This window comes from Suillus discolor (assembly GCF_016758755.1).
Source record: "Suillus discolor strain FC423 chromosome Unknown F5147scaffold_39, whole genome shotgun sequence".
NCBI classification, from domain to species: domain Eukaryota; kingdom Fungi; phylum Basidiomycota; class Agaricomycetes; order Boletales; family Suillaceae; genus Suillus; species Suillus discolor.
Genome location: NW_024541286.1, coordinates 146,442 through 163,243, shown reverse-complemented (window position 1 = coordinate 163,243; position 16,802 = coordinate 146,442). Strand labels below are relative to the sequence as shown.

Here is a 16,802-nt window from a genome sequence, read left to right as displayed (position 1 = left end):
CAGACCAGGGGTAGAAGGAACCCTTATTAGGAAGATACTCAGCATTTCTTACCGAAAAGGCATTTGGCTCGATGGCCGTTGACGCGATGAAGTGATTGGTTCTACCGCAGAAAATAGATGAATTGGTAGAAATGGGGTACTTAGGCGACACAGCCAGTCATGGAACGATGGCGGAATTGTTTTTTTTCATCAAAATTGCTAAAAATGCAAGTATGTCAACTGAACGGCTCCCGAAATGAACACGCATACGCACTGGGACTTCCACCCACCATCCTGGTGAGCGCTTAAGCTTCACCTCCAGGGAATGCACTTGACTTGGCGTTGGACACGTCGCCTCAGGTTCTGTATCCCTCCACAATACTAACAACAGCACCTTTTCCGGCGACGACATACACTCCGCTGGAATATTCTCCGAGTCTCCGACCACCTTTCCACGTGCCATAGTACAAACGCGAAGACCAAGATATACCTCGAGAAATGTAAGGGAATTCATGGCGATGAAGGCATTGTTGTCTGGTAAAGTTTTGTCTGGCTGGATATGTTTGAAAGCAATGGTCGCTATGTTCCAAAGTTCCCTCTTGACTATAGGAAACCCAAACAGCCAACGATTGCCGCAAGGAGCCCGGGGAGGTCTCACGAGAACGTACTGAGATACGTCTGAGCTGTATTTAGAGGGCACCCATTGCGCCTGGACTGTGGTAGACGTTTCCTGCGAGCCGGACTCTGGGATCTTTGAACAAAATGAGTGGAAGTACGCGCCAAATTGATATGAGTTGAAGAAGTGACTCACCTGAAGTCTTCCTAAACTTTGTTCTAATTGGCTTTCAGTGGAGGACATTTTCGAGAAGTGTTAGCGAGAACAAACTTCGATGTAGTGATAGGTACTACGGTCATACACCACTAACTAATGTGGACACCAATCATGCATGTGTTGCCAATTGTTTTGAATTCGCAATTATGCCCGATGGAGTAAGCGAACGTCGGTCCAGGGAAGACAGTCATTTATTCTCTGTTGTGATAATATGATCATAGATTTGAAGTCTGGACGTCGCTGTGACTAGTAGTGTGACCGTGACGGTTTTAACTTGAACAAACTACTAAACCACACAGCTCTACTACCTCTACTCAGCGAATGGGATGTTGTGGTCCCGACCTAAGACACGAGAAGGGTGGGCATCACGTCCTGATTTTCCTTGAACCATTTGGCTGTTCAATTAATCGATTTGTAGTAAGAATTACCTGACACGCGCAAGTACTGCGGCATTCACAAACTGCAGTGACTCCGAGGCATCTCTGTCCCAGCCTTCGTCATTTCTCGATTGGACCACAAGTTCTCACAATTTCTGGATGTACAAGGACCTGTTTGCTAAATTTGCAACAGTTTTGGCAACTTCTCCCAGTCGCGCGCCCAAATCTCAAATCCTAAATCGTCTCATAAAAGTTGTCTACCTTGTTTACTGGGCGACTCAAGCTCTCAGGTTTCCAAAGAAGAAAATGGGTGGTACTTCAGCACAACTACTGACCATGTGGAATACAATACAAGTCATCCAGTGACAACATTTTAGCCAGCGATCCGAGCTGATGATACTGCCGACTTTCAAAAGTCACCACTCTCCTATTCTCCCCTGCGAGGTACCCATCCAACCGGTCTTCCATCAAGGCTACGAAGCAGCACAAACCTTGCAGAAGACATTCGACCCCTACCCAGAGGATAAAAACGGCCACTCTTTCATCAGCGAGTCCCTAATGTAATATAGACCCAGAAGTCGAGTTTTTGTTCTCCTAGAATCAGCCATACCTCCTTATCAACGAGTATGCATCGTTCTCATATGCAAGCTAAATAGAGCTGTAGGTGCTCCGTGCTGCTAGTTGTCCCACTGCACTAAGAACGAAGCCAGCCATGTTGCAACCACGCAAACTGTTTCATACCTATTCGGGTGCCCACTGCGTGGCTTGCTTGAAATTACTGCTTTTCGCTCAACGTCAAGCAACTAAGCAACAATTTTAATTTCCTATTATTCATTATTATTATGGTGATGCACTGACAACATTTCAGCGAGCGATCTGAGCTACTGTTGACCTTCAGAATGGTGTTTGTGGCCCACGCACTGTGGGACTTTCTCTACACGTTGTACATCGAGAATTCGGATATAGCCTGGTCCATTATACAAAGGACAGCTTTGTATTCGATTTTGCGACCATTCGAGCTCCATCATATGTGTGTAAGATTTTCCTCGTCTTCCAACTCTCGACTGATTCGAGTTTATCAACAGTTTTTTTCCTCACGGGAAGAGTATCACAACATTCTTGCAAGCAACAGCAAAATCCTTTGCTCATCGTCATGTGGCGGGTTATCATTTCCTCCCGTAGCTGTTATAAAACTTTCGACTCAATTATTTTGCAACACAAATGAGATGAAATTTTTTCCTTGGCGTTTGTGGTGCTCCTCTAAGCAGCTACGGCAGCTCTCGACAAACATAGCGATGCCAATTAGCTCGCTGTTGACGGAAACTGTTACTGGAGCGACACTTCACCGTTCTGTGCTGGAGGCTACGATAGTAACACCACGGATTGTGGGACAGACGCATTTGGCCACGGGGCATGTTGTCTGACTGGGTCCAAGAAACGTTGCTTCAGCAGCTCCTGCCCAAACTCTTGGGCACTTCTGCACGGAGAGGAATATCGACATTTAGCCTTGCGGCCTTTGGTCGCATTATCTTGCTTCTTGGAACCCACCCAATGCGCACGTATTATTTGTCTCTGGTGTCTACCATGGGGCTTTGCCCCAATTGCAACGGACAATAAACAACGTTTGCTCCTACTCACTGAGAGTGTGTTTGTAGCTTGTACCTAGACTCGTACTGACAGACTTGGTAAACTCATTTATTCTAATCGACACGGGAGTCTTCGTATCTATCGAATGTACTATCAATATACATGCTTAATCTGCCGTCCTTGATTCTATCCAAATCAGCTATCAATGCCTTATCAAATTACACTACCAAGGTCCAATCGCCTGCATTACAAAAATGGCACATTCTTCATCTCCCCCGTAGCAAGAAAATCCTCATCAAACGCCTCCTCAGCAGCCTCCTCCTCATTCTCTCCACCCTCCACTTCCCCCTCATATCCATACCCCTCCTCCTCTTCATCCCTATCATCCTCCCCAAACTGTCCATCATCCAACGACCCAGGCATACTGGTCATACTCGTGCTCCTCGGACGCCGTTTCCGTACACTCCCATCTTCCACATCTGCATCCTCCTCATCAGAATCCAGGAACGTAGACGATGACGAGCGCGAGTCGATGCCGCTAGATGAAGACGACTGAGTGAGCGCTGCCAGTCTACCGCTGAGACGTTCGAGAGAGGACATCTGCCGCAAATGTGTACTGCGCAGACCCATCGTTCGACTCGGCGTGCCCTCGCGCGCCATCACAGGTGGTGGAAGTGAAAACTGCGTCATGTCCCGCGATTGTCTCCGCCCTACGAGACTGAAGTTGCGTAACCGCGCAAGTGTACTCTGGTTAGACGTATCTGATCGCGCGCTCAGGGCGGGGGAGGGAGGTGTGAGGTCAGGAAGGGCGAATTCCTGGACTGGCATTTTCCAATAATTAAAATCCGTGAACTCCACTGCCCATTTCCGATTTATCGGAGGGAACATCTGATCCACAATGTCAGTCATATGTATATACCTAATAATAGATAAATGAGTGCGCCGAATACATGAGCACAACAAATTACGGACGATGACTTGTACCCTGCGAGCTCGAGAAGCTCCATCTTGACCTCACCAGAGGAATCTATAGTAAATATCCTTGCACTCGGAACATTCACGCTGCGATATGACAGCGCATCCGTTATCCGGTTTCCAAACCCGGCATAGAACGGCGTGCGCGAGCTCTCACCGAAAAGACGCTGAATATCCCTCAAGCATGCCATTTTGAATACTTCGGGCTTCCGCATGATCACCTCGCTAGTGCACATCAGCATCTTCCCTCCTCGGATGATTCAATCATCTTACCGATGCAGCGACGCCATCAGTCGGTCGGGGCTCATGATGACGGGGCCTTCAGGAAGTTGATAGTCGTCCTGCTTGATACCCTTCAGGTAATCGCGCGTAGAATCTGCCTGTCCGATAGCTCGTGAGGTAAGGTACATGATCTTATACCCGTTGCGCCTGATATCGGTGTATAACTTTGCAACACCGGAATGAGTCCAGTCGCGGCCAATCATAGCGAATACATGACCTAGCCCATCAGACCTGCGGAAAGGCCAGGTTGGACGAAGACACAAACAAATGAGAGAAACCTACTTGGTGATTGTACCATCTATGTCAGACACGACGACAAGATCAGTCGAGTCCCATACAAATATCCGCGCCGTACATGCGGGCACAGTAGAATTAGAGAGGGAAAACGTGATGGTATTGGCACCAGGCTTAAGGTCGAGGGATTTCTGGAGAAAACATCATATATTTAAAAGTTGCACGTAATGTTAAAGACCCACCAGTTGATCAGAGGTCAACCGCAGCGTCTTGGCGTACCTCTTCTGTGTCCTCGTAATCTTTGCCTCAAACACCTGACTCAAGGGCTCGACGATGCCTGGAGCGGGTGTAGCAGGAGGGGCAGATACGGATTGAGGAAACGACATATGACGAGCCACAAGAGGAGCATGTTTCGGCAGTGGCTGAAAAAAACATCATGAGCCGTTATCCTTCTGAGCCTCACGAAACTCACAGCTTCCATTGGAGAGGTATTCGACACCCTTAAAGGAGGCCGATCAGCCTCTGTTATATCCCGGCTTCGAATCCACCATCTAACCCAACTGCTCGACGTCGGTTTCCGGTGCGCCTCTGGCGGTTCAGAATCCGCACGCTTCATCTCTCGCTCGTCCCCACTCGATACCGGTTCCTGTTCATCGGCACTGCTCGCCATTTCTTCCTCCCTCTGTTCTACACCCTGGTCTCGTGCTTCTGTAATGGCCGGCGGGGGCTCGGACATCGCCCTCGATAGTTCCTTCGGCGCATTCTCAACCCACAACCTCAAAGCATCCATCAACGGACTCCCATCTTCCCTCGTGATATACTGCCCGCCCGCCCATCTAATCACCAACCCCTCATCCTCTACCACTCTCGTCCTCACCTCATCCTCTCCGATCACCACCTCCTCAGAGACAAGCTGCACATAGTCGATTCTCCCCGCCTCGAATAGACGCACGGCTTCTACCTCATCGCTCCCATGGAAGATCCCGCGTTTTGTCGTAGGTACAAGGGAGAGAGCAAATGACAGCGCCTGGCCCTCGATGTGAACAAGGAACGTACGTGAATCAGATGGGTGTGTGGTAAGAACACCACCTGAACCAAATCCGTACTCAGGGAGTGGGAGTGAAGGATGATCACATCTGATTTCGTGTTCCTGCACATCTTCAGGAGTATGTACTTCGTCTTGAGGTGGTAGAGACGACCGGATGGTATGTGGACTGCCTTCGAGCTCAGGCGGGACACTCCTACTACGCGTCAAAAACTCTTCAGCATCAAAATCGGCTGACGCGTGTTCATCCATAGTGGGTGCTTTACCCATGCGCAATAAATGGGTAGACGGGAAATGTGTCGTCATAGGTGAGGGCTGGGGGAACGCGCCCCATTCCCAGGAATACTGAGGAAGCGGGATATCATCTTGGGATTCTGAAACAGCGCGGCAGGCAGGAAACGTAGTTGCGGGAAGTGATGGAGAGTGTTTGCTCAGAGGGGAAGCGACTAGAGGAATGGTGGATGGGAAGGAGATCGCGATTGGGGTTGGTGATGGTGGATCTGTAGCTCATTAGTTTAGCGTATAACAAGTTACAGAAAACTCACGGGATACACGTGAGGAAGACGCGTCGCGTGCTTGAGCAGAATGATATCCATCCATATCAAGCGCGACATCTGCAACGCCTTGAGAATCATGTCAGATATTGTGTGTAGGACGCACGCACCAGCCGTGTATTGAACTTCTGGACCGGTCACGTCGATTGGTTGTGCTACAGGATCCTCTGGTGGAGGGGTATGCGGAACGCTCATCGAGCCAAGCTTCGGTTGCGCGCCTGCATGGATTGGAATTGGATGTTTCAACACAGACGAAGCGTTCAAATCGAGAAACTCAGGTTCCTGCATCTGTAAACTCAGATCTGACTTCTCTTCCCCACCCAGTTTCACTCCAGATGTTTCATGTTCAAAGTCACCCTGAAGTTCGCCTGGTTCTGGAGTTGGGGAGAGTAGAGGACTTGTAACAAGGTCTTCTGGGATGTCTTCTTCTGTCTCGAACACGAAAAATGCTTCTCCTGCGTCTCCTATTTTCATATTGAACGGGATGGGCAAGCCATTTATTGATACGTTGACCTATTCCCAGCCATTCATGATCCATTGAATACCTTTACGAAAAGAGCAGACAATACACACCTTCTTTTCAGCAGGTCTGAGTACCTGAAGCTTACCGAAACGGACATGGAATGGAGAGCAGGCGTAAATATCGCCGCCTTGTGAACCGGAGCTAGCAGATAAAGTGGGCGATGGTGGGCGCCGAATCACGATGACATCGATGGCTCCAGTCAAGGTCGATGGGTTGATATCTTTGTAGTACTGGTATGGGGCACTGATTGCGCTCACAGCGCCACGAATGTAGTTCATCGCGTTCGCGATGTCGTGTCAGGTTACAGGTAGTTCGAGTTCGTTGTTGGGGTCCACGCGGCGTGGATTATTAGGATATTGGGGAGATCGTAGAATGGACTATATGAAAGCTAATTGTATGTGGCTCATGGTTTGCGCGATGTAACACGCTTGTAGATTGAAGTTCCGTTGAACAAAAGGAGGAGGTGTACGTATGTAATCATCAACGTTCATGACACTTAGTAACGTCAAGTGCTGATGATCCGTACTATGATTCATAACAATATACAAAATCACAGGCAAGCTCTTGGGCCAGCTAGACAAATATGACATCCTCTGTCCGTCACGCCGACAAACGTTTTCTCATGTATTTTTGGTTGTGATCGATTTCCATAGCACTTGTGCATAATAATTATAACGGCTCATAAATCTGGGTATACTAAAATACGCGATTGACATCAAAACTAGTCAAATACCGTCAATCACATCGTCAGAATCAAACGAAGGCTGGCTGATTTGATAGCTTTCTTCGTCGCTGATAGTGGACGGGGGCTTTATTTGACCTGGTAGGCCAGCCGCACGCCATGCGGCAAAACCGCCCACTATATCAGTCGCATTGAGCAACCCAAGTTCGTGGAGGGATGCCGCAGCCAAAGAGCTGGTGTACCCCTCCTGACAATATATGATTATCTTTAAATCATAACGATCTGCGATTGCAAGTCGTGCTTCGCAACGTGGGTCAAAACGCCATTCCAGAACGTTTCGCTCGATGATGAGGGATCCGTGAATCCCGCCTTCACGAGCACGTTGGGAAGCTGGGCGAATATCTACCAGAAAGACCGGCATTGGGTATGTGGGGTCGTGAAGGGCTTCATAGGCTTGTCGTGGCGTCATTCTCTCGAGCTTTGATCGAGCATCAGATAGAAGTTGATCAATGCTGCGAGATCCGGGTGGAGGGAGAAGAGGATCGATGGGAGTGCGCACAGACTTGGACAACACGTCCCATAAGGCAGCGTCATCATAAGATGAGCCAATATGCCTTACAGAGGCAGCAAGGAGAGTACCCGTGTTTTGAACTGCATCGACACGTCCCAAAAATTTAGAGGATGCGAGGAGTACAGCACGCTGAACATCATCTTCATCTGACCCACAGATAACGAGCGCATTTGAAGTGCGTGCGCGGTCCCGGGTATCACGACTTGTCGGGGATGAACCAGTTGTGGCTATAGCGAAGAGATATCGGGAGGAAGGTAGTCGTGCACGGATATGGGAAGTGATAAGCCGAAGAAAGCGACCATCGTCTTTCTTCGAGAAGGTGAAGTGGACACCTATGCGGACACCATCGACGGTGCGTGCTTTTGTGATCATACGGAGTGCGAGGCTCTGGGCAACCTCTTCACGCACATCTGCAAGTGTACGTGAAATTGTTGGGAAAGTACTAATAGCAGAAGATTGGATAAGTGTGCGCTCGACAACGACATCGGTGGATGGTTCAGACGATGGCATCGGGACATTTACTTGCTGCTAAATGATCTGCTCAAAATTATTCGTCAGTGATGTGCAATGGTCTGCATGTGTCGCCTCGTCTCTGCTGGTGTCGAAAGCAAAGTGGAGGTTGCAACGAACAAGGTTACCAGCCTCGACCATACCCATACTAGTAGCAGTTCGGGCCGAACTTCCTGATCCGGATGTACACATGTTATCATCTACTTCCACGACTGTGAACCAAGCAGCGAGAAGACACAATAATAGAAGCAAGGGTGCAATGTACACAACTGTCAGGTGAGCAGGACCGCGTCAAAATAGCTACGCGTTCGGAGCTTTCCTCCAGTGGCGGCGACCTATCGATGAACTGACGATTAGCAGATGTTCGAATCACTATCGACGTTAGGCCTTGACCATCCTTGGACTCACTGCCGCCTCGAATACGTCTTGACTTCCTGCCAGTTTCCCGAAGACGTGACGACCATGTCGATGCAGCCCGCCAATTTGGTAGCCGAGATGACTCTAACATCAGTAATATGTCAGAGAGTCCCAAATACGTCACATCCATATTTCACTTTCCAGATGGCGGCCAGCATATCATCAGCAAATCCGATGCGAAAAAAGTACTCTGCATAGAAGCGAGAAAGGAGACCGAGGAAGTGCCAAGCAAGAAGTACATGCAGTGCACGTGGCAGTATCGAGAGACGATCGATGGGTCATCGATTCATCACTAGCAGTACTGGAGAGGATCTCGATTTCGGCGAGCTCAAAGAAGTTGAGAAGAACAGTACTGTGGAAAAAGATCAAGACTACTTCGAAACGATCACTGCCTACATCAATATCTTCACTGGCAACAAGCTACCATAGTGAGCGAGTCATAGAGTTTGGACGATAGCAAACCCATGGCTGGTCCATTTAGAAGTGCTAATCTTATTCATGCAGTTCGAAGAAGCTCGCCGGAAGGAGAGGTACCTCGAGGTGTGGGATGGGACGCTCGACAGGTATCTTGTTACTAGGCGCAGTAAACCATTAATACATCATCTTTTGCCCCTAATCCACCAAGACATCCACCTACATATCCGCAAAACGCCCCTTTTCATCTCCACAGACTCCCTTGCTTCTCTTCCTGCACGAACGCGAACCGTCTGTTCGAGCCTCGCAATCCCTCAGACGTACGTCTTCCCAAGTTCATTCGCTGTGAAATACGTTTGAGGTTTGTACTGTAGTGACAGTGATATCATGCACCCAGGTGGAGCTGGTTGTGATTCCACAATTACAGGCCGTGAAATTGTGGTAGAGATAGAGTCCAAAGTTAATCGAATCATTATGAAGGCTCCCATACGCGCAGTGGCCTCGCCTCATTTGCACAAGGAAGGACGGCCACAAGGATGTCCGAATGTAATACCGAGTCAGGCAGTTTAACATTTCCGACCTACGGAGCTGCCGGCCAAGATTTATAACATTACTCATAAGATACCGGAACAGTGGCAAGAAATCATCTCCACAAGGAGATTCATACAAGGGTATCACGGTATACCGTATACATGGTCAAAAAAATACTAGTCGAAACACTCGAAATATCAGGCTGAAAAGAAAGGCAAGAGACCCAGAACAGAGGTGAGGATACAAGATATGGGTAAGCAATAATTGAAGACTAGAACATAATAAATTTTCACAATTAGTATCACAAACAAAGCAGCCGAATATGGCGGGCGCCAATTCATCGCGCAACTAATGCAGCTTCTGGTGGTCGCAATACCCATCATAGGCAGCCTGGGCGTCCCCTAAGAGAGTCTTCAGAAGTGAACTCTCACCCCCGTTGAAACTTCCATCGTCCCAATCGCCGGGTTCAAAATGCATCTTTTCGCCGTCCTGTAACCTTGACAGAATGATTGATTTCCAACTCCTCCACACTTTGGTGTCGTTTGGGAGGAGATCATCAAGTACCTTGGCTGGATCTGATGGATTCAACGCCAGTAGAACGAAGACCGCCATGGTAGTACGCGTGCCCAACATGTATTTCGTCATCAGCGGCCGCTTGAGGACTACATCCACTAGCAGCCTCCTCTGGATCTCTGATTTATCGAACGACGACAACCATGAGGTGTATGCAAAGGAGACTGCAAGCGAGGCTAAGAACATGATCTGTCCGAAGAGCGTGGCCTGAGGTATGAGCAGCAGCTGTGCGATGCACTGCGCCGTAAGGATCGACGAGCATATGCCGATGTTTCTGTATTCTGTCTCACTGTCGAAGTTTAGAGAGAATTTCCCACGGGTAATAGAATTGACAGCGCCCTCTTGGCCAGTTAGGACGATGGTATTGTTATCCGCGAGGAGTAATCCATCACCTCGCGGCGCTCCCGGGGCTGGGATGGGATGAGAGAAAGTGAAATTTCCGGATCCGAGGACAAGACACGATAATCCGTTTGCGACGATTCCGAGCAGGATCATACTGAAGGAGTACCAGTCTTCGAAGAGAGCGGATGCAATGCAAGTGCCGATGGATACTGACATAGGGATGAAAGCGAAAACGCTGGTATATTTCGTGAGTTGCTTTGGTGTCGTGGTCGCTTCAGGGGTGTAGTGGAGGTCAACGATTGTCACCCCAACTGGTTGGGTTTTTCTCCCTGGCACATCAATGCCCCGCTCCATCTGGCATTCTTTTGCCATCAAAGAAGCGAGGGGACCAGTTTCGGGGAGAATCGACCCAGACTCTACACCCTTGAACTTTGGGCCCTTTGAACCATCCAACCCGCCCAGCGTAGCAGCGTTTGTGTTGACACCCGGGAATGAACCATCCCAGAAACGCGAGTTGGCGAGTTGGCTGCATTTCTTGGCGATAAGGTATGATCCTGGTGAATTGTACCATCCCAACCATTTTCTCCCTTGATACACGTGTACGATCGTCATCGCGGCAACAGCTTCATCACCACCGAAAAAACCTGCTACTCCAGAGGCATCGAGAGTGAACTTGGAACCTGAAAGAGGTATACTAGACATTGTTGGCTGGATGAGGTTTCTGAATATGTACATGTCAGTATGAGGATGTTCTGGTTTGCTGAGCGGTCGCAAACGAGTAGTTATATGAACACGCACAGGTGATACAGGTTGAATGTTGAGAAGAGCCTTGTGAGTGATGGGCGCTTGAACCTGGGAGTTCTAGAAGGAACTTGAAGTGCTCCTAAACGTAGCCTTGTCTAGGCTGTACTAGACTTGTCAAATACGTCGGAATACTGTAAGATCAACGTCGAAGACGAACATATATACCCTGGGGCCTAGTACAGCTGGTAGAGAGGCTGTACTAAGTGGCAAGGTGCCACTGAGGTGCATTCTCTATCTAGGGTAATGATGGCAAGACACGACAACACATTCAATTTGACGTTTAAAGGCAATGCATGAACAACATCCTTTTCATTTTCTACCCGATCTTACCATTACAAGTCTACTATACATCGCACCTGGCTGTACTAAGCGGTTTCTACTAGGGGTGAGGCCTGAGGGCTGCGCGCTTCCTAGTAAAAGGATGATCGGAGCTTTGCCGCCATCTCAGATTCGAGCATACAGCAAGTTAACGTGGATTGAGTTTTAAATACTCGAATGTGCGCTTGTTAGTGCACGTGTGGCTCGTGTACATGTTGCCATCCGTGGCAAAAACATGGCAGTTGGCAATCTGTGGAACCATGGGGCAGAAGTAGTAACATAATTGTCGGAAGGAAATTCCTCCACGTGCTGTAAAACGGTAGGAGCAGTGACGGGCAACAAACGACCAACCGGACACTGGTCATCAAACTCGAAATACCTCAAAGAACTTGCATAAAACACGACGAACGTTCCGTCATCAGGGAGCTCCCTGATCCGACAAAACACGAGGGCGGGGCGAAGACAACGAGGCTGCAGCCATGACAAATTAAACTTTGAATGCAATGGTGATGTACAATGTACATGCATTGATTATGTGATTCAGACATTCGGAGACGAAAGAGCTGACAAATCAAAAACAAACATGAACAATTCGGACCGGCTATGAGTCTATGACTCGGTTCTGTGTGATCGCGACATGAAAAATCGTTTTTCCAGTGTACCCTTTTCGGATCCTCGGGTTTGTTTTGACATGTACTTGCGAGGAGTTCAGCGCTCAGTTCTCATTTATTGTGGATCCTCCGAGCAGGCCCGCGGCGCCCTAGACTCTCTGTTCGGGAGCCCGCTACCAGTATTACTTATGTGGTGCGAGTCTATTCATCATAAACAGCGTGTCTCAAATTCCATTTCGTTAGTAACCAAAGATGCAAACAGACCCCAAAGACTTTGAGTGAGGAGTAGATACGAGGATCAAATGATGAGCTTCAGAGGATCTAGTAGGATTATCGTGTAGCATCGTTCAGATACTAGATGACCATCACATTGTCACAGCAACTTACTCATTCTAAGATCTACCTGCCATGGCAAAACCTTAGCTGGCTGCTGTGCAAGTTCTGCCCACAGCACAACCTCAGCTTACCACTTGAATTTCGAAAGACTAGGATCAGTCGTCTTCCACTGCCCTCGAGCATCCAGTCATAGGCCTGATAGATTCCAACAGTTGACACGCAATGGTAATAATGAGGTATAGCCTCACCACCCTTGCGGCTTCCGTATTACATTGATCAGCCAGGCCATTGTAAACACATTTAGAAACACATACCGCATATACAGGTCTCATAAACGCTGTTCATCTATCTTTACCGCCTCGCACAGTCAGTATCAAATGCTCCGAGGCGTGTTTTGTCTAACTCACGATATACAGGTTGCACCAATTTCATTCCATGAATATTATTTTGCTGCAGTTGTACGGACAGATGAAAACCTCCTCAGGAAAATGTTGACATCATCAGGTCCTCGAGGCCCGTGTGCCTTGCATAGTGCAACTCAATCCATGTACTGATCCGACATCACGAGCTCGTAGCGCGCGCCGTTGAGCATTAGGAGCTGGTTCTTATGTGACGGCGACTAATCTGCTGACTTTGCATGAACGAACCCTCGGGGCCTCGCCATGATTGCAGTTTCGATAGCTCGTAAAATTCAATTAATGCAGGACGCCGAAAGAAAAACACGATGAACAAAAATAATCCAACGATGACAATGTCTCGGCGCACCAGTCAAACACAATTTGAATAGCGACATCAAGAAGTTGCCATCGTTGACTCCATAATGCAAGGTGTTCCATCCATGTTTGGTCATGTCGAAGGAGCGAAGTCTTGGTCCTGAGAGTCGAACGCCATGGTTTAGAAAATGCAATCATATAAGTGGTCTTGGCACAGACCTGTGTGATCCGGAATATACGGGAGAGAGAGAGAAAGAAAAAATTTCTATATTTATATAGCGCAACAAAAAAAATGAGACGCCGTGCTCTGAATCTCCGAGAGGCCGACGTGGGCCGGCGCCGGATGTCAACCGGTGGACGGTGTTGGTGAACGTGCGAGACACGAGAGATTTCTCCTAAGGCTAGTCGCTTTCGGGATGCACATGCATGCAGGGTTGAAATCGACCTTACTGTTATTAGATGCTACGATTGTTATCGACGACGACTCGAGTGGATCAAGAGTGGATCAGTATCGATATGGATGATGTCAACATGTACAAATTTATAAATCTTCTGTTCGATTACACACGATGATGCTACTATCAACGTTTCATCTCACTGCACCCCTACTGGTACACGCACGGGTCCCGCAGAAATGTAACTTTTTTATGCCGTAGTCCATGGAGTTCACCCAAAAACGTGCACTTCCGTTCACGAAGGACAGTCCGAAGAACTCACACTGTATTGTAATAGGCCAGAGTGACAAACGTGCTTACCATTGAATCTCATTGACCCATTCTAGGATGCTGACAGTTGCCACCAAGCCGACTGCAGCTGTGCACAGTGCTCCCTATTAATAATGCGAGCTTACAACCCGATACCCCAGCATCTAACCACCTCTCCGAGAACTCATGAGGACACGAAGTCTGATTTTTACCTTGGGATCATGCTGCGTTGCAAGCCTCGCGTCCCCTACTCAGGTTGTACTGGGCACATCACAGGTTGAACTTCGTATGTGTTTTGTGGTCATTTCAATCACACCGCTGGTCGCTCAAACGATTGAAAGAACCTTTCCCTAGTAGGCAGCTTCACGGCCGTTTTCTGCACATCACAGATATCCACCCTGATCCGTTTTATGAACTCGGTGCATCCCAATCCTCTGCATGCCATCGACCCAATTTCAAGGACGAGCGTCCGGCAGGTTACTACGGAACACCTTATAGGTATGTTGATCATCCTTGTTTTTGATCCGTTGGCTGACGTTCGTATCTGTCTAGCTTCTGTGACTCACCATTCAGCCTCACAAACTTCACGTTTGACTTTTTGGATGAACATTGGAGCTCTGAAATCGATTTTGTAATTTGTGAGCGTCTAACCTAGTCCATCTGTGTTATTTGATCTCACTCATTTGCCGCATATAGGGACTGGCGACAATGCAAGGTTTGAAATTGGTGTTGGACCTCTTGAGATGCAATCTAATCAAGAGCATCTAGACACGACAACGATGACGATTTACCACGAACCCTTGACGAAATTTATGACTTGAATCGTGCTGTGGCTAAAAGGATGGAACATGTATTTTTGAAGAAAGGCATCCCAGTCGTGCCAAGTTTGGGTAGGTCTGTTGCGCCTCTTCGCAGAGACTTCCTGAACAGTACATCCTCCCTCTATTAGGAAACAATGACATATGGCGTAAGCGCTTCTAACATTCTTAAGCACACGAGTATATTGACTGTCGACTGATATAGCTCATGTGAGAACATAGTATCACGGGCTCTTCTACTGATCCCATTTACCTTGCTATCAGAATAGATTATCTGCTGGTATGATTGTTGCTATCCTTCTGTCCAGCGCTAATCCGTAGCAAACAGGACCTAATAAAATTATAGAGGAGTTCTCTTCGTACGTCTATCGCAGATTTAGCCACGTCCGAGGTCTCAAAAAACAATCAGGATATGGAGTGCATTTATACCCCCGACGTCATCAGCATCATTTCATCAAGGAGCATACTTCTCAACGGAGATCATACCTGATGCGGTGGCTGCTATCAGCCTCAATACATTGTACTTTTATAAGAAAAATCACGGCAAGTGACGCATAATTCTCTGGTTGGCTTACTCGTTGATGTACAACAATTAGCTGTCGGTGGATGTGATTATACCGACCCAAAGGACCCTGGAACTATCCAGCTTGATTGGCTTGAAGAACAACTGGAGGCATTCCGTTCTCGACAGATGCAGGTAAGAGCTCTCAAATATCTTCCAAAAATACTTTTTCATGTCGTCGGGTAGGTGTGGATTACAGGTACGCCATAGACCGTTTCTTTGAACCCTGACAAATTTTCATATTCGTCAATGCAGGACATGTACCTCCATCTGAAGCGAACTACTTTTCTGAATGTGTGAGTACTCTACGTAGATATGGCATTAATCATCTCAACCTCGTCAGTACCCCCGATTCGTAGAGTTGAACCTGCGATTCCAAGACACGATTTTGGGTAATTTGTATGGGGTAAGATTCAACGTTCGTTCCAGGTAGTCAAAGTTAATTTTGATGTTTCAGCACCTAAACGTTGATCACGTACGCGCGGTTGCTTCAAAGCTACACTCAGTTTACTAACTCAGCGTAGTTCTCTTTCTTGGACGCTGATGAGATCAACATGTCTTCGAAGACCTCGTCACGTGGTACACTCTTTGAGACGCTCATCGCTGATTTTTCGGAGATACCAGCACCCCTCGAAGATACTCGCTACGACGACTATGCAGTGGTGAACGTCAACGCTGCCATTGTACCAAATCCCTACATTCCATCCTTCCGAATTTTTACGTATAATGTCACTGGACTATCGACACTCACGAAGGATATCGGCTCTGATCCATATCTTCAAACGATAAAGGCCACTCAGCGGCGACGTGCCTTGAACCATGAGCAAGTTCGCACATTCAAGAAGCCGAAGTGTGAACACAAGAAGTTCCGTAACGCGTGGAGGTGCCAACCTCACAAACTCTGGCACTCCGATAGCGAATCGCCATCAAGGCGCAACTCGCTGTGGTCGCCCCTAGGGTTCGCACAGGTGCGCACATACCCCACGAGTAGCTCCCTAAAATAACACATGTTATTTACAGTTTTACATGCCAAGACTGGAAGAGTTCGATCAGACCCATGATCCAGAGTTCGAACTCGAGTACATGACCTTCCCTCTTTCAAGCTTGCACCCCGATGAGCAAACACAGAATATCACGGATCACCAATATATTATTCCTCTTCAACTTCTCCCAGAAGAACTTCGCGAGCCTGGTGCTGTGGAGTCAGAGTACACGCCTTACGAGTTGAATGACTTGACCATCCCATCGTGGTTGGATCTTGCCACGAGGCTTGCGAAGAACAAGGAACTTCGATTAAGGTTCAAGGAGTTCATGTACATGGGCGGTGTGGAGGAATGATTATTTCAAGTGTCTGATTTGGAAACAGACAAGAACGTCGGGATTCAGGCTATGTATTATTGATGTATTTGTTGCAGGACTGGAATGCGTTGTAATTTGTTATTTTTGTATTATGCTACACCTACGTACAGTATCTTGTTTAAAGCGGTCCAGCTGTATTCTTGGACCGC

At 47.9% G+C, this 16,802-nt stretch overlaps 5 protein-coding genes across 5 annotated transcripts; 1 reads left to right on the top strand and 4 right to left on the bottom strand.

The window, feature by feature from the left end:
• Window positions 1–76: 76 nt before the first annotated feature.
• On the bottom strand, window positions 77–936 carry F5147DRAFT_244864 (uncharacterized protein). Its single transcript, XM_041428811.1, has 3 exons — window positions 791–936; window positions 254–730; window positions 77–198 (listed from the first exon to the last, which is right to left on the bottom strand). Exons 1-3 carry the CDS (start codon window positions 836–838, stop codon window positions 190–192), a joined length of 534 nt encoding a protein of 177 aa, XP_041291102.1. The 5' UTR covers window positions 839–936; the 3' UTR covers window positions 77–189.
• Window positions 937–2,867: 1,931 nt separating this feature from the next.
• On the bottom strand, window positions 2,868–6,877 carry F5147DRAFT_703013 (Lipin/Ned1/Smp2-domain-containing protein). Its single transcript, XM_041437825.1, has 9 exons — window positions 6,439–6,877; window positions 5,976–6,378; window positions 5,857–5,925; window positions 4,739–5,811; window positions 4,509–4,688; window positions 4,315–4,457; window positions 4,024–4,263; window positions 3,748–3,975; window positions 2,868–3,694 (listed from the first exon to the last, which is right to left on the bottom strand). Exons 1-9 carry the CDS (start codon window positions 6,664–6,666, stop codon window positions 3,022–3,024), a joined length of 3,237 nt encoding a protein of 1,078 aa, XP_041291101.1. The 5' UTR covers window positions 6,667–6,877; the 3' UTR covers window positions 2,868–3,021.
• A 134-nt stretch (window positions 6,878–7,011) lies between these two features.
• F5147DRAFT_703011 (uncharacterized protein) lies at window positions 7,012–8,265 on the bottom strand. The gene has a single exon (XM_041437824.1). The coding sequence runs from the start codon at window positions 8,149–8,151 to the stop codon at window positions 7,114–7,116; it is 1,038 nt and encodes a 345-aa protein (XP_041291100.1). The 5' UTR covers window positions 8,152–8,265; the 3' UTR covers window positions 7,012–7,113.
• Window positions 8,266–9,542: 1,277 nt separating this feature from the next.
• F5147DRAFT_703002 (uncharacterized protein) lies at window positions 9,543–11,544 on the bottom strand. Its single transcript, XM_041437823.1, has 2 exons — window positions 11,227–11,544; window positions 9,543–11,149 (listed from the first exon to the last, which is right to left on the bottom strand). Exon 2 carries the CDS (start codon window positions 11,128–11,130, stop codon window positions 9,862–9,864), a length of 1,269 nt encoding a protein of 422 aa, XP_041291099.1. The 5' UTR covers window positions 11,131–11,149; window positions 11,227–11,544; the 3' UTR covers window positions 9,543–9,861.
• Window positions 11,545–14,100: 2,556 nt separating this feature from the next.
• Window positions 14,101–16,632, top strand: F5147DRAFT_746482 (Metallo-dependent phosphatase-like protein; the record flags this gene model as incomplete). The annotated part of the gene is made up of 13 exons (XM_041439848.1): window positions 14,101–14,204; window positions 14,269–14,412; window positions 14,467–14,552; window positions 14,611–14,629; window positions 14,683–14,804; window positions 14,864–14,881; window positions 15,061–15,091; window positions 15,142–15,275; window positions 15,329–15,412; window positions 15,550–15,590; window positions 15,638–15,700; window positions 15,819–16,262; window positions 16,315–16,632. 13 exons carry the CDS (start codon window positions 14,101–14,103, stop codon window positions 16,630–16,632), a joined length of 1,608 nt encoding a protein of 535 aa, XP_041291098.1.
• Between the last annotated feature and the right edge of the window lie 170 nt (window positions 16,633–16,802).

Bases quoted from the DNA above. Each gene is read 5' to 3' on its own strand.
- F5147DRAFT_703002 (XM_041437823.1), bottom strand. From the start codon at position 11,130: ATGTCTAGTATACCTCTTTCAGGTTCCAAGTTCACTCTCGATGCCTCT.
- F5147DRAFT_703013 (XM_041437825.1), bottom strand. From the start codon at position 6,666: ATGAACTACATTCGTGGCGCTGTGAGCGCAATCAGTGCCCCATACCAG. The intron at 5,812-5,856 runs GTGAGTTTTCTG...AATGAGCTACAG, and splicing joins GTCTTCCTCACGTGTATCCC to ATCCACCATCACCAACCCCA. The intron at 4,458-4,508 runs GTGGGTCTTTAA...TGTTTTCTCCAG, and splicing joins GGTTGACCTCTGATCAACTG to AAATCCCTCGACCTTAAGCC.
- F5147DRAFT_244864 (XM_041428811.1), bottom strand. From the start codon at position 838: ATGTCCTCCACTGAAAGCCAATTAGAACAAAGTTTAGGAAGACTTCAG. The intron at 731-790 runs GTGAGTCACTTC...TTTTGTTCAAAG, and splicing joins AAAGTTTAGGAAGACTTCAG to ATCCCAGAGTCCGGCTCGCA.
- F5147DRAFT_703011 (XM_041437824.1), bottom strand. From the start codon at position 8,151: ATGCCATCGTCTGAACCATCCACCGATGTCGTTGTCGAGCGCACACTT.